At 40.3% G+C, this 16,542-nt stretch overlaps 1 protein-coding gene across 1 annotated transcript in view; it reads right to left on the reverse strand.

The window, feature by feature from the left end:
- The window catches only part of JAM2 (junctional adhesion molecule 2), an 89,209-nt gene that overhangs the window by 34,783 nt on the left and 37,884 nt on the right, over positions 1-16,542 (reverse strand). Inside the window, exon 2 of the mRNA XM_049858549.1 lies at positions 15,652-15,717. Coding sequence (XP_049714506.1) covers positions 15,652-15,717 — 66 coding nt within the window. The remainder of the gene's footprint in view (positions 1-15,651; positions 15,718-16,542) is intronic.

Here is a 16,542-nt window from a genome sequence, read left to right on the forward strand (position 1 = left end):
TATAATCTCAGTCCAATGTGATGGATGCCAGGATGGAGGTAAGCAGAAGGTGCTTTACACTTAGTGCCTACCAAAGGTCCACCCCAGGCCATGCTGTGAAACCCAGAGAAGCTCCCCCAACATGCTACTTTCCCACTCAGATCCCTTCATTGTCAACCCTCTCTTTTGTTGTTGTTTTTAGCTGCCGTGGAGTCGGCCCCGACTCGTGGTGATCCCATGCACAACAGAACGAAAGGCTGCCCACTCCTGTGCCATCCTCATGATCAGTTGTGGATTGGGCCATTATGACCCATAGGGTTTTCACTGGCTTATTTTCAGAAGTAGATCGCTAGGCCTTTCTTCCTTGTCTGCCTTAATCTGGAAGATCCACCGAAACCTGTTCAGCATCATAGCAACATGCAAACCACCACTGACAGATAGTTAGTAGCTACACATGAGATGCATTGGCCAGGAATCAAACCTGGGTCTCCCCCATGGAAGTCAAGAATTCTACCACTAAGCCACCAATGCCCCCATCAACCCTCTCTCCAAAAAAACCAAACCCGTTGCCATCGAGTCGATTCCGACGCATAGTGACCTATAGGAGAGAGTAGAACTGTCCCATAGGGTTTCTAAGGAGCAGCTGGTGGATTCAAACTGCCAATGTTTTGGTTAACAGCTGAGTGCTTAACCACTGTGCCACCAGGGCTCCAGACCCTCTCTATGGATACATTAATACAAACCTAATATGATCTTCTAATAAACTTGATACTTATGAAATGATTGCCTACAACCTTACCTTGGTCCAGATAAATTGTTAAAAGATTTAATTTTGGCATCGAGCTTAACCAAATCAATGTAGCTAGTTCACTAAGGTCACTTTCTTACAGGAAATTTACTGCAGTTGCGTCATTAAAGAATTTCTGGAATCTTCAGAGGAACCCTCACTTTTGACTGTCCGAGCAAGATGGCTGAAGGGGGGAAACCCGGTGCCAGGAACAGCTTTGAATTGCCAATGGACACTCTGGTTTCAGACAGTCTATCTAGAGTGTCAACTTCATATTTCTGAGATTTTCTCTTCCCCTCATAATACAAATAGTTTGATCTAAAGAGCAAACTGTGAAATGGCTGCTTAATTTCCTTCTACCACAATAGGGGATTTTTTCTTAAGAATCATCTAAGGAAATTGTCTTTAAAAGGCCTGCAATGATTTATAATTCAGATCAGACACAGGATCTTTGGCTAGAAGATGAATTATCTTAAAATCCTTTCCATACCTCTAATGTTGATGTTAAGTAAATTGAATGCCATTTTTGAAAAGAATGCAGGCTATTACATAATACACCAAATGAGAGAGCAATATTTATAATATTATCCCTGGTTTTCTTTAAAAACACACACACACACACACACATAGGCTTGGGCAAAAAGCCTGGAAGAATATATACATGAAAATATTAACTCCGTGGTGATTTCTGTGTGATAGGATAAGACTGTTTTTTTTTTTGGTCATGTATAGTTTCCATTTTTTTTTTTTTAGTTCCACATGTATTGCTAGAAATATAGAAATAAAATAAAAGCTAGTGTAAAATAGAAGAGAGAAAAGGCAAGGTAAAAAAAACATTTTTTTTTCAAAGATGCCTAAAATCTTTTAGGCAGATTTTACATTAAAAAGGACACATCCTTTTACAGACATGTTTACAACTCTGCTACAAAGACAAATGTGTGCTGAGGGACTTGTCTGAGGAAACAGAGTTGCGCTCTGTTTATTAAAGAGAATGGGCGGTGACTTTCCGGAGTCTTGAGTTTTAGATAGGTTTCCTTCCCGTATTTTGTTGAGTTTCCAACAATTAAACACACACCCACACCCCGATTCATTTTTAGCTCATTCTCCATGTCTTAGTCTTAGGTCTTAGGAATAATTTCATACTCAACTAATCACATGGTTTATATATTTAACTAGACACACGTACACAGACATACATCCGCCTGTCTGTGAATTCCTCCTGATTTCCATCCTCAAATCTGCAGAAGGTTTATGAGAAAGTGTAACCAATAATCTTCCTAAGCCACGTTTGATTCCACAGCAGCCGTGCTCTCTTGGACCATGCAAATTGTGGAGAAATGGTCTATCCAATTCTTCCAAAATGTGCTGAGCCCTTTCTGGGTACCAAATGGCACTCTTGGGAAATATCAGTGAACAAAACAAAGCTCGCTACCCTTTTAGATCTTATAACCTGGCAGGGGTGACAGGCAAAGGAGAAGCAGAATAAAATAAGTTAAACAGTATGTTAGAAGGTGGTAAGTGCTATGAAAACAAAGAAAAGAACAGAGTACAAGGAGATTTGAGCATGCTGGGGAGGGCTGCAGGGGTATGACTTTTAAAATTAAGTAGTCAGAGAACTCTTCATTTAGAAGGTGACATTTGAACAAAGATTTATAAGAGGGAAGGGATGTGCCATGTCCTTCTCCGGAAAAGAGTGTTCCAGGCAGAGGACCAGCCAGTGACTAGACCCTACACTGGGGCAGCGAGAAAGTCCGTGCAGATGAGTCAGGGGCAGGACGGGAGAGATGCTGAAGTTGGACATTTTAAGGATTTTGACGTTTAAGGATTTTAAGCTGAGAAATGATGTGGTTTGATATATGTTTTAAAGGATCACTCTTATGCTGACAATAAATTACAAGGGGGCAAGGAGGTTAGTTAAGAAGTTATTGCAGTAATCTGGGCAAGAGATAATGGTAGCACAGACCAAGATGGTAGTAGTGGGAAAAATGGTCAGATTCTGAGTATAATTTGTCAATTTAAATATCAGGCCAATAGGATTTACTGATGGAATTGATGTGAGGTGGGAAGTAGGATCAGATATATGTGTGTGTGTAAATACATGCATGTATGTATGTATATAATTTATTTTCATATTTCTAGGAATATGTGTGGAACTTACATATAGAAACTATACACAACAAGAGGGAAGAAATCATAACTCTATCATACAGAAATCATCAGCTAGTTAACATTTTCATACATATACTTCCAGGCTTTTTGCCCATACCTATGTGTATATTTTTAAGAAAATCTGGGATATAATTACAAATTTTACTCTCTGTCTGTCTCTCTCTCCAAGCACACACATACATGCATATATTTTTTCTTTTACTTTTAAGGTAGGAGAAATAGTAGTATGTCTACATGCTGATGGCAAATCTCCAGTAGAACTTAAACAATACAGGAGAGTGAAGAACGGCCGAAGCAATGTCCTGATGTAGACAAGAAGGGAAGAGACTTATGCCCAAGAGAAAGGACTGACTTGAGATGGAAACATGGGATTGAATTTCATCTACAGTCACAAGCAGGAAGGTTGAGTACATGGCGCAGATTTGGTGGTGGGTGGATGGAGCAGGAAGTCATCGGAATTTCCCTTATTTGCTTTAATCTTCTCAGGAAAGCAAAATCATCAGCTGAGGGAGAATGGGGGGAGGTTTGTGAGTTTGATGACAGGATGAACTATTTGTCCCAGAGAGTGGGTCAGTGAATGGATAAGTGCTGCACGTTGTAGCTGCAGGGCAGCATTAAGGATCCTGTAGAGATTTGTGGTTATGAATTTGAAGGGAAAACAGTAAAGATGGTTGCATATTTTTCTCAAGCCACATCCAGCTGTATGGGTGCAGGTGCAAAGCAGGTGAAGGGTTATTTGGATTGTGGTTTGCCCAGTGAGAAAGGGGCAAGAGAATTGGGGTATATGCAAAGGGATGACTATAACAACTGACCAAAGAATTTCTGCTATATAAGAAGGAGAGAGGGGACGTTAACTGGGTGTTGAGTAACAGAGGACGTTAAGGGGCAGGGCGAGAAAAGTTGCTAAGAGCAATGGATTGGAAGTCCATGAGGGATTAAAAAATTATTGGAGTTGGGTACTAGAGGGAATGAGCCAGAGTGACATGGAGGTTACTGGCACAGTGAAATAGTGAAACTGAGATTTGTAGGGCATTTGAAGATACTGGCAAATGTAAGCTGTAAGATATGACAGTGGGAGAGAATGACGGAAGTCGAGAACTAGCTCACTGGAGGAAAGGTACGTCAACCTTTCCACTTGGAAATCATGAGTTTCTACCTTAGATGACATTTTCAATCTTCGTTCTTATTTCTTTCTGGATACTATCAGTGAATAAAGCACTAGTTCTCTAACTCTGATAACATGAGCATCCCCGGGAGGGTCCTGCCCCCAGGGTTAATAATTCAGTAGGTCTGCGGTGGGACTGAAGATGGCAAGACTTTGGCTTGCTTACTTTGGACATGTTGTCAGGAAAAACCAGTCTGTAGAAATGGACATCATGTTTAGTAGAGGGTCAGCAAGAACAAGGGAAACCCTCAATAAGATATATTGATACAAGAGCCCCACCAGTCCAACAATGGACTCAAGCATACCAAGGATCAAGAAGATGGCACAGGACCAGGCAATGTTTTGTTGTTATACATCAAGCCGCCAGGAGGTGGCACTAACTCAGTGGCAACTAACAACAACAACAATTTTTTATTTATTTTTCTGCTTACTAAGGGGTTCCCTTTGAGACCAGGATATATTTATGTAGTATACATGATCAATCCTTCAAGTCCCTAGAATCAAAATGCTGACACATGCAAAGGGATGATTATAACAACTGACCAAAGAATTTCTGCTATATAAGAAAGTGAGAGAGGGCATTAAAGGGGGGTTGGGGGTGTGAGACAGGACATTAACAGGGCGCGGAGTGAGAAAGGATGTTAATGCGGGGGCGGAAAAGTTGCTACCACGCGGTGGGTACATGTAGCGGGAAGTCATCGGAATTTCCCTTATTTGCTTCAATCTTCTCAGGAAAGCAAAGTCATCTGCTGAGAGAGAATGGGGGGAGGTTTGTGAGTTCGATGACAGGATGAACTATTTGTCCCGAAGAGTGGGTCAGTGAACGGACAAGGGCTGCATGTTCTAACACACATGTGCAATGCACATGCATGGTTTCCAGGAAAGAGCTGGTGCCCAAAACAGACTATTTAGAGACTAGCACCAGCTTTGGTGCCTGCAGTCGTCGTTTTACAGTGGCCGTTATTTTAACCTTAACACAGAATCAGTAATTTGGTGGGCCAGTGGTGGAAGCAGCAGAGTTAGCTTAATGCTACACACGGGCTGAAAGACAGCAGTGGTTAAGCTTCAAGGATCTGTTGAAATTTCTGGACTATTTTTTTTTTTTAGCCTCACAAGGAGAATTCTACCGCCTTTCCATGCAGGACACCAGGTTCACTTGACGGCCAGTGCACCTCAAGGAATGCTAAGGATTGCTGGGAGCCATCAGAAGGTAGGAAGAGGCAAGGAAGGATTCCCCTGGAGCCTTCAGAGGGAGCAGGGCACTGCCAACACCTTGATTTTGGACTTCTAGTCTCTAGAACTGTGATGGAATGAACTTCTGTTGTTTTAAGCCACTTGGTTTGTGGCATTTTGTTACTGTAGCCCTAGAAAACTAATACAGACACTAAAATATTGGCATCATGGGGTCCACATCTGAGAATAAAGAACCAAGTGAACCTGGGCGCTAACTACCATGGACTATCCTCACCTTTCAGCCAAAATCCAGCACTCATTATCTGCATCATTTTCTGTATCTAGCCCTTGGGGTTATTATGTCATAATATGGTAGTTTAAAGCACGGGCTTTGGAGTGAGACCTCTGCTATCGGTTACACCGATGACATCCTTGGGTGGCTCAGTTAACGCTTGACTGCTTAAGCAAAAGGTTGGTGGCCTGAGTCCACCCACAGGCACCTGGAAAGAAAGGCCTGGTGATCTACTTCTGAAAAATCAGCCATTAAAAACCCTACGAGGCACAGTTCTACTCTGATACACATGGGGTTGCAGTGAGTCGGAATCAACTCAGTGGCTACTAGTTACATACCATCACGTGCTGTCGAGTTGACTCCAACTCATAGAGCCCCTAAGGACAGAGCAGAACTGCCCCATGGGGTTTCCTAGGCGGTTATCTTTATGGCAGCAGATTGCCAGGTCTTTTCTCCTGCAGAGTGGCTGGTGGGTTTGAACCACTTACCTTTCAATTAGCAGCTGAGCACTTAACCTATGTGCTACCAGGACTCCTTGGTTATATACTAGGTGTGTGACATTGGGCAAGCTATTTAACTTTTTTGAGCACTACAGCCACATCTGTACAACAAGAAAAATAACACCAATAGTCTCACAAACTTGTTGTAAGGATGAAATGAGATAATGCATTTGCACACTTGGTTAACACTGTACTTTGCATTCAGTACATGTTCCCTAAATGGTCATTACTACTTTCACCCATGAGGACTTTCTCTTTAGTTGTAGTTGTAAGCTTGCTGTCATGAACTGAATTATGTCTCCCCCAAAAATGTGTGTATCTATTTGCCTGGGCCATGATTCCCAGTATTGTGTGACTGTCCTCCATTTTGTCATTGTAATTTTATGTTAAAGAGGATTAGGATGGGTTCTTAACAACCTTATCCAGGTCACACTCCTGATCCATTGTAAAGGGAGTTTCCCTGGGGTGTCGCCACAGGCATCACCTTTTATCTCTCAAGAGATAAAAAGGAAAGGGAAGCAAGCAGAGAGTGGGGGACCTCATACCACCAAGAAAGAAGCACCATGTGTCCTTTAGACCAGGGGTTCCTGTGCGGAGAAGCTCCTAGTCTAGGGGAAGACTGACAAGAAAGACCTTCCTCCAGAGCACACAGAGAGAGAAAGCCTTCCTCTGGAGCTGATGCCCTGAATTTGGACTTCTAGCCCCCTAGGAAAAAAAATAAATTTCTCTTTGTGAAAGCCATCCACTTATGGTATTTCTGTTATAGCAGCACTAGATGACTAAAACACTTGCCTTAACATGATAAAAATCCATACTTTATGTTGTCATCATCATCACAAATTTTAAAATCACTCAAATTTGAACTAAGATATTATCTCTGTTGAGGGCAACAAAGAAGATAATACACACTCGAGTCATATTTTCTCAAAACAAGGCACATGAAAGCAGAAAAATGTACCAGACTCTTTTTTTAAGATGATTATTTCATTGCCAAAAAAATCTGTTTCATTTGGACTGAGAAAAGTTAATACTTTGTTTAGAAAAAGCACCAACAGCAACACGTCACAATATTATCACTTTCAGGAATCATGTCAATAGAATCGTTCCGAAGTTTAATTTTTTCTGTGCTGCTATCTTTTGATTTTATTCTCTGTGTGCAAGGTGAAAATCGCCATATTTTACATAATGCAAAAAGAGAATTCACGCTACCTGATAGCTCTAAAAAATGACCAGAAATTACTTCTGTAGAGAATGTTTACATTGCTTTTAAACTCTGACTTAGAGCTTCCTGGGTTGGACATTCTGTATAAGGCTGCTCATGCCATTTACCAGCCTGTAGAGCTCCCCTGACGCCAAGCTCACCCTGCTTTTGGCGCCACTCTGGGGAGTGACACAGAACAGAAGCAACGAACAGAAGGAATTGATTCACTATGTCTTGATCTTAGAGAGACAAAAGACAAAAAACTGAAGGAGCTGTGTGGAACCATATATACGCAAATCATAAAATATTACAGACTGTCAGTCAAATAAAGTTACTGCATGAAATATCCTAAAATCAAAATGCACAGGAAGATAAAAATGTATTTTTGCTTTATAGAGACTCAAGCTGGAATGATTGAGGCATATACAAAATATAATTAAAATGTAATTCTTAATTGAAAGAAATAAAGGTGAAATGAGAAAATACAAAAGACTTATTTTTTAGTACCGGGAGACTAATATTTGATTGCAATAAATTATGGAAGGATTTTTTCAGAAAATTCTTACAGAAATCAAAAAGTTCTTCAGTGGTTACCATCGATGGGAGGGAAGGGAATGGGGAGTCACTCCCAGATACTTGTTATTTTTGGTGATGGGAAAGGCAATACTGAATGTGGGTGAAGTGGGCACAGCTTAGCCAAAGTAAAATGATAACAATAAGATTTACACAAGATTAAGGGACTTTATTGGTAAATGCTATAATAGATACAATTTGGCAACAACAGCAGTAACAAACAAAAATATGTGAGTGGATGTTTGTTGTTGTTAAGCACCGTGGAAATGGTTCTGACTCATAGCCACCCTATGTATAACAGAACATAGGGTCCTGCACCATCCCCACAATCATTGCTATGTTTGAGCCACTGCATCAACTCATCTCGTTCAGGGTTTTCCTCTTTTTTGCTTACACTTTACTTCAGGGACTGGTCCTTCCAGACAGCGTGTCCAAAGTATGTAAGACGCAGTCTCGCCATCCTTGCTTCTAAGGAGCATTCTTCCAAGACAGATTTGTTTGTTCATTTGGCGGTCCATGGTATATTCAATTGGGAAACCCTGGTGGCGTAGTGGTTAAGTGCTACAGCTGCTAACCAAAGGGTCAGCAGTTCAAATCCACCAGGCGCTCCTTGGAAACTCTATGGGGCAGTTCTACTCTGTCCTATAGGGTCGCTATGAGTCGGAATTGACTCGACGGCACTGGGTTTGGTTGGATGTTGGTATATTCAATATTCTTCGCCAACACCATAATTCAAAGGCATCAATTCTTCTTTGGTCTTCCTTATTCATTGTCCAGCTTTCACATGCATATGAGGCAACTGAAAACACCATGGCTTGGGTCAGGTGCATCTTAGTCCTCAAGGTGACATGTTAGCTTTTTAATACCTTAAAAGGGTCTTTTGCAGCAAATTTGCCCAATGCAATGTGTCTTTTAATTTCTTGACTGTGCTGCTCCCACTGTGGGCGTTGACTGTGGGTCTAAATAAAATAAAATATTTGACGACTTCAATATTTTCTCCTTTTATCATGATGTTCCTTATTGGTCCAGCTATAAGGATGTTTGTTTTCTTTATGTTGAGGTGTAACCCATACTGAAGGTTGTAGCCTTTGATCTTCATCAGTAAGTGCTTCCACTCCTCTTTACTTTCAGCATGCAATGTTGTGTCATCTGCATATCGCACATTGTTAATGAGTCTTCTGTCAATCCTGGTGCCAAGTTCTTCTTCATGTAGTCCAGCTTCCCAGATTATTTGCTCAGCATGCACATGGGGTAAGTATGGTGAAAGGACACAACCCTGATGCACACCTTTGTAGATTTTAAACCATGCAGTATCCCTTTGTTATGTTTGAACGGCTGCTCCTTGGTCTATGTACAGGTTCCATATGAGCACAATTAAGTGTTCAGGAATTCCCATTCTTCGAAATTATATCAATAATTTGTTATGATCCACATAGTCAAATGCCTTTGCATAGTCAATAAAACACAGGTATATTCCTGCTATTTTCTTCTTTCAGCCAAAATCCATCTGACATCAGCAATGATATCCTTGATTCCACATCCTCTTCTGAATCCAGCTTGAATTTCTGGCCGTTCCCTGTTGACGTACTGCTGCAACTGCTTTTGAATTATCTTCAGCATGTGATATTAAGGATATTGTTCAATAATTTCTGCATTCTTTTGGATCACCTTTATTTAGAATGGGGACAAATATGAACTTCTCCAGTCGGTTGACCAGGTAAGTGTCTTCCAAATTTCTTGGCATAGATGAGTAAGCGCTTCTAGCATTGCATCCTTTTATTAAAACATTTCATTTGGTGTTTTGTCAATTTCTGGAGCCTTGTTTTTTGCCAGAGCCTTCGGTGCAGCTCGGGCTTCTTCCTTCAGTACCACTGGTTTCTGATCAGATGTTTCCATCTGAAATGGATAAACATTGGCCAGTTCTTTCAGGTACAGTGACTCCGTGTATTCTTTCCATCTTCTTTTGATGCTTCATGTGTCATTCAATTTTTTGCCCATAGAACTCTTCAATATTGCAACTTGAGGCTTGAATTTTTTCTTCAGTCCTTTCCAGCTTCAGAAATACTGACAGAGTTCTTCCTTTTTGGTTTTCTTACTGCTGGCATTTGCACATTTCATTATAATACTTTACTTTGTATTCTTGAGCCACCCTTTGGAATTTTCTGTTCAGCTGTTTTGCTTCATCATTTCTTCCTTTTGCTTTAGTTACTCTACGTTCCAGAGCATGTTTCAGAGAAACTCTGAAAGCGAGCAATTACACAGGTGGATATATATGCATATATGTGTATAGCAAGTTACATGTGTGTATATACGTGGGCATACATAGGTGTATCTGTAGGCACAGATATGCATGTTTGTGCGTGCTGCACGTATATTCATGTATATAATAAAGTACACAGACAGAACCAAACACTTTGCAGGACTGATTAACTGGGTTTGAAGGCTTTGGACCATAGTCTCATGGGACAACTTGGTCAATTGGCACAACATAGTATATAAAGTTTATGTTCTACATCCTAGTATGGCAAGTAGTGTCTATGGTCTTAAGAGCTTGTGAGCAGCCATCTAAGACACAACTATTGGTCTCTACTTTTCAGGAGCAAAAGAGAAAGAAGGAAACCAAAGACTCAGAGAAGAATCTGGTCTACAGAACTACTTGTCTACACAAACCACAGACTCTTCTATGCAGAGACCATAAGAACTAGATGGTGCCTGGCTATCACTACCAACTGTTCTGACCAGGGACACATAGATGGTCCCAGATAATGAGAGAAAATTTTAAAATGAAACTCTAATTCTTATTTAAAAACAATAAAAACAAGGCCAGACTATCTAAAAGAGGAACCCCTGAGACTACCACCCAGAGAGATCCTTTAAAATTTTAACTGAAACAACTCTTGGAGGTCACCTTTCAGCTAAATAACAGATTGGCTCATAAATAGTATCACCTCTAAGTACTGTGCCCCCTTTTAAAAACAACGACAACAACAGCAAAAAAACAAAAAACTAAATGAGACCCAATGGTCAACATTCACCCTAGAGAAGGTGTGGGGGTGGGAAGGAGGTAGGGAAGCTAAATAAATGGAAACAGAAAAACCAGAATGGAAATATAGAGAACATTGACACGATGTAGAAAATGTAAACAAATGTCAGTGAACAACATGTACAGAAATTGTTAAATGGGAACCTAATTTGCTATGTAAACTTCCACCAAAAACTCAATAAAATATTTTTAAAAAGGAAATCTTTGGCAGCTAAGAAAAAAAAAAAAAAGATAAACAAAATATGGTGCATACATACAATGGAATATTACTCAGTTTTAAAGAGAATTGAAGTCTTGATACATGTCACTACATGGATGAACCTTGAAAACTTTATGCTAAGTAAAATAAGTCAGTCACAAAAGGGTAAATACTGAATGTTCCCACTTATATGAAATAGGCAAATGTATAAAGACCAGAGTTTATTAGTGGTTACCAGGTGTGGGAGGGAGAGAGGGAGAGTCATTGCTTAGGGAGCACAGCGTTTCTGTTAATGGTGGTGGAATAATTTGGAAAAGGGTAGTGGCAATGGCTGTTGAACATGATGAGTATAACCAATGTTATTGAATCACCCATGTAAAAATTGTTGAATTGGCAAATATTTTTATATATACCTTTACCACAGACACACAAAGTACATAAGCAGACACCATGGGGGGAGGGGGAAAAGTAATGTGAGATTAAAGAATACTCTTTCAACATCTAAATTGGATATCATGGCATAAGGACTGGGTGGGGAGGGGACAGGAATGTATAGCCATAGTATTTAGCCTGGACCCAAAAGTAAAAACCACCAGGAAATTGAGAAGCAGGAGATAGGAGAAATTAACTTCACTTCCTTTGTCCCTCCTGAACATCCTGTTCCATCTCTTTTCTCTCCCACTCTGCTCACTTTTTTGGCCTTTCCAGGACCCTCCATGGCAGCTCACCCATCCCTGTTTGTCCCCTGTGTAAATGTTCCGTAGTCCCAAATAACTGCTAATCATTATGTTCCTCTTCCTACCTGTTACAGATTGAATTGTGTCCGTCCAAAAATATGTGTTGAAATCCTAATCCTTGTACCTGTAAATATGACCTTGGTTGGAAAGAGGGGCTTTCTTTTGTTATAATAATGAGGTCATACAAGAGTAGGGTGGGTCCTAGACCTAAACACTAATGAGTTATAAAAAGAGCAGAAGAGACACAGAGACAGACACAAGAGGAAGACAGATGGCAACGAACATCAAGGAATTCCCAGGGCTACCAACAAGGAAGAACCTCTCCCTACAGCCACACCACAAATTCAAACTTTTAGCCCCCAGAACTGTGAGAAAATAAATATCTGTTCTTTAAAGCCACCCACTGTTGGTATTTGTGTTATGACCCAAAGCCAATGCCGTTGAGTTGAATCTGACTCATAGTGACCCTACAGGACAGGGTAGAGCTGCCCCATAGGATTTCTAAGGAGCAGTGGGTAGATCTGAATTGCCAGCCTTTTGGTTAGCAGCCTAATGCTTAACCACTGTGCAATCAGGGCCTTCCAGGGACATAAGACACTACCTCCTCATTTAAAACTAATTCACCAAAAAGAGTGAGTGTCTTATTAGTTTAATCATGTAAAATATTAAAATTCAGAATTAGAATCTCATGAACTTAAATAATTGTTTAAATGATTAGTTACTTAAGACCAAGAGTTTTGAATGATGGGTTGATTCTGATTATAGTATAGTTTTACTTGACATGCACATATAACACTCATTATATGCCAGGAACTATTGTAAGCACTGTATAGACAGCTCACTGAATTTCTCCAGCCCTGGTACCCTTCTTTTTTCTTTCTCTCTTTCCTTCAAACGTATTTCTCTTTGACCCCAAGAAACTAAGACACTCCAGAAGAGGGATCAGGCACTTGGGACCCGTTTCTTAAATGCTCCCAATCCTTGGTTTAAACAAGTGTCATATTTAAGAAATAGCAATACTGGCTTCCTAGTATTAATTGTAGTCTAGGTCAAAGATCCTATGGAGAAAGAGGCCCCGGATAAGTAATGCATTATTGAAAAAGAAGAGCAAAGTGGGAGGCCTCACTCTACCTGATTTTAGAACCTATTACACTGCCACAATAGTCAAAACAGCCTGGTACTGGTACAACAACAGATACATAGACCAATGGAACAGAATTGAGAATCCAGACATAAATCTATCCACGTATGAGCAGTTGATATTTGACAAAGGTCCCAAATCAGTTAAATGGGGAAAAGACAGTCTTTTTAACAAATGGCGCTGGCGTAACTGGATATCCTTCTGCAAAAAAATGAAACAAGACCCATACCTCACTCCATGCACAAAAAACTAACTCAAAATGGATCCAAGACCTAACTATAAAATCTAAAACGATAAAGATCATGGAAGAAAAATTAGGGACAATGTTAGGAGCCCTAATACCTGGCATAAACAATATACAAAACATTACTAACAATGCAGAAGAAAAACCAGATAACTGGGAGCTCCTACAAATCAAACACCTATGCTCATCGAAAGACTTCACCAAAAGAATAAAAAGACTACCTACAGACTGGAAAAAGGTTTTGGCTATGGCATTTCCAATCAGCGCCTAATCTCTAAAATCTACATGATACTGCCAAAACTCAACTACAAAAAGACAAATAACCCAATTAAAAAATGGACAAAAGATATGAATAGACACTTCACTAAAGAAGACATTCAGGTAGCTAACAGATACGTGAGGAAATGCTCACGATCGTTAGCCATAAGAGAAATGCAAATTAAAACCACAATGAGATTCCATCTCACTCCAACACGGCTGGCATTAATTAAAAAAAAAAAAAAAACACAAAATAATAAATGTTGGAGAGGCTGTGGAAAGACTGGAACACTTATACACTGCTGGTGGAAATGTAAAATGGGACAACCACTTTGGCAATCAATTTGGCGCTTCCTTAAAAAGCTAGAAATAGAACTACCATACGATCCAGCAATCCCACTCCTTGGAATATATCCTAGAGAATTAAGAGCCTTTACACGAACAGATGTATGCACACCCGTGTTTACCGCAGCACTGTTTAAAAAAAAAAAAAAAAATTTTTTTTGATGGAAGCAACCAAGGTGCCCATCAACAGATGAATGGATAAATAAATTACGGTATATTCACACAATGGAATACCACACATCGATAAAGAACATTGATGAATCTGTGAAACATTTCATAACATGGAGGAATCTGGAAGGCATTACTCTGAGTGAAATTAGTCAGTTGCAAAAGGACAAATATTGTATAAGACCACTATTATAAGAGCTCAAGAAATAATTTAAACAGAGAAGAAAATATTCTTTGATGGTTACGAGAGGGGGGAGGGAGGGAGGGAGGGATAGGAGTATTCACTAATTAGATAGTAGATAAGAACTACTTTAGGTGAAGGGAAAGACAACACACCATACAGGAGAGGTCAGTACAATTGGACCAAACCAAAAGCAGTTTCCTGAATAAACTGAACACTTCAAAGGCCAGCGTAGCAGGGGCGGGGTTTGAGGACCATGGTTTCAGGGAACATCTAAGTCAATTGGCATAATAAAATCTATTACGAAAATATTCTGCATCCCACTTTGGACAGGTGCGTCTGGGATCTTAAACGCTAGCGAGCGGCCGTCTAAGATGCATCAATTGGTCTCAACCCACCTGGAGCAAAGGAGAATGAAGAACACCAAGAATACAAGGTAATTATGAGCCCGAGAGACAGAAAGGGCCACATAAACCAGAGATGACGTCAGCTTGAGACCAGAAGAACTAAATGGTGCCCACCAGACAAGGAACACAACAGAGAATCCCTGAGGGAGCAGGAGAGCAGTGGGATGCAGACCCAAAAATCTCGTAAAAAGACCAGACTTAATGGTCTGACTGAGACTAGAGGGACCCCAGCGCTCATGGCCCCCAGGCCTTCTGTTATCCCAAGGCAGGAACCATTCCCAAAGCCAACTGTTTAGACAGGGATTGGACTGGACAATGGGATAGAAAAAAGATGCTGGTGAAAAATGAGCTTCTTGGATCAAGTAGACACTTGAGACTATGTTGGCATCTCCTATCTGGAGGGTAGATAAGAGGGCAGAGGGGATCAGAAGCTGTCAGAATGGACAGGAAAAGAGAGAGTGGAGGGAAGGAGTGGGCTGTCTCATTAGGGGGAGAGCAATTAGGAGTATATAAAAAAAAATATAGCAAGGTGTATATAAGTTTTTATATGAGAGACTTAGTTGATTTGTAAACTTTCACTGAAAGCACAATAAAAAATTTTTAAAAATCCTCTGGAAAAATAGCAGTAGGTAGTCAATATTTGAAACAAACTTATTAAAGCCCTTATAAATATTTTTTAAAACTAAAGTAAGTAACGAAATAATCGCTGAAATAGGCCACTTGAATTTGTATTGTGGGTTCTGCGATGTCAGTTTCCGTTGATCAGACCTAGCTGACTAGAAACTTTTAAAGATCCCCCATCTTCCATTTCATAAATTAGGTTTGCTTTTGGTGCTGACAATTTACGTAATAAGAAATCTTCTCTGTGCATCTGGTCTTTCATCTGAATGCCTGAAATTTCCACTGAGCAGACAGAGGACTCTTGACTCAGAGTTCTCGAAGTGGAAAGGGCATGGAGGTTACTGCAGGCAGTCAGTGTAAGCTGAGCGAGAACCTACAACTAGAAGTCCAGGGTAGACAAAATCACACGTGTCATCCTTGGGAGTTATTTAAACAATACGGTCAGTGAAATTCAGTAAGATACCATACCTTGGTACTCTACTGCTGTAATTACGTGATGGTGTTTTGGGGCAGAAACTCCACAGGCCTTATGATCTGAAAGAATAAGTCAGACAGGAGCAATTAAAATAGTATAAAAGTCCATTTTCAAGTATTTGAATGGGACACGACATTAACTGTCTTATCCAACTAACAACAACAACCAAGTCTGGTGACAGTTTTACACAATCCATCAAACATACATTTTAAAGTACCAAAATACAAAAGCAAAACCAAACCACACCTGCCTCTTGCATTTTCTCTATCATGGTTTTGGTCTTTAAGCATTTCCTAAATTAGAACCAACGAATGCATTTGATTCCACTACAGACAGCACGAGAGTCCCTGGGTGGTGTAAACAGTTAAGTGCTCGACTACTAGCCAAAAGTTGGCAGTTTGAACCCACCCAGAAGCACGTCAGAAGACAGGCCTGGCAATCTGCTTCCAGAAGATCACAACCTTGAAAGCCCTATGTAGCAGTTCTATTCTGCATGTGTGGGGTCACCATGAGTTGGAACAGACCAGGAAGCAACCAACAATAATAACACAGACATCACATTCTCACCAACCCAATTGTTAAACAAAAGCTCATGTCCTTAATTCAGCTTAATACTCAGTCCAGTGTCATTGGAAAAAACAAACCAACCAGTTACTATTGAGTTGACTCCAACTCATGGTGACCTCGTCTGTGTCAGAGTAGAACTGTGCTCTGTAGGGTTTTCTACGGCTGATTTTTTGGAACTAGATTGCCAAATGTGTTGCAAAAGACTTCTTTAAAATGTTCAAAAGCAAAAATGTCACTTTGAGGACTAAGGTGCACCTGAGCCAAGCCACAGTGTTTTCAATCACCTCATATGCATGTGAAAGCTGGACAATGAGTAA

The sequence above is a fragment of the Elephas maximus genome, chromosome 18, assembly GCF_024166365.1.
Source record: "Elephas maximus indicus isolate mEleMax1 chromosome 18, mEleMax1 primary haplotype, whole genome shotgun sequence".
Lineage (NCBI taxonomy): Eukaryota > Metazoa > Chordata > Mammalia > Proboscidea > Elephantidae > Elephas > Elephas maximus.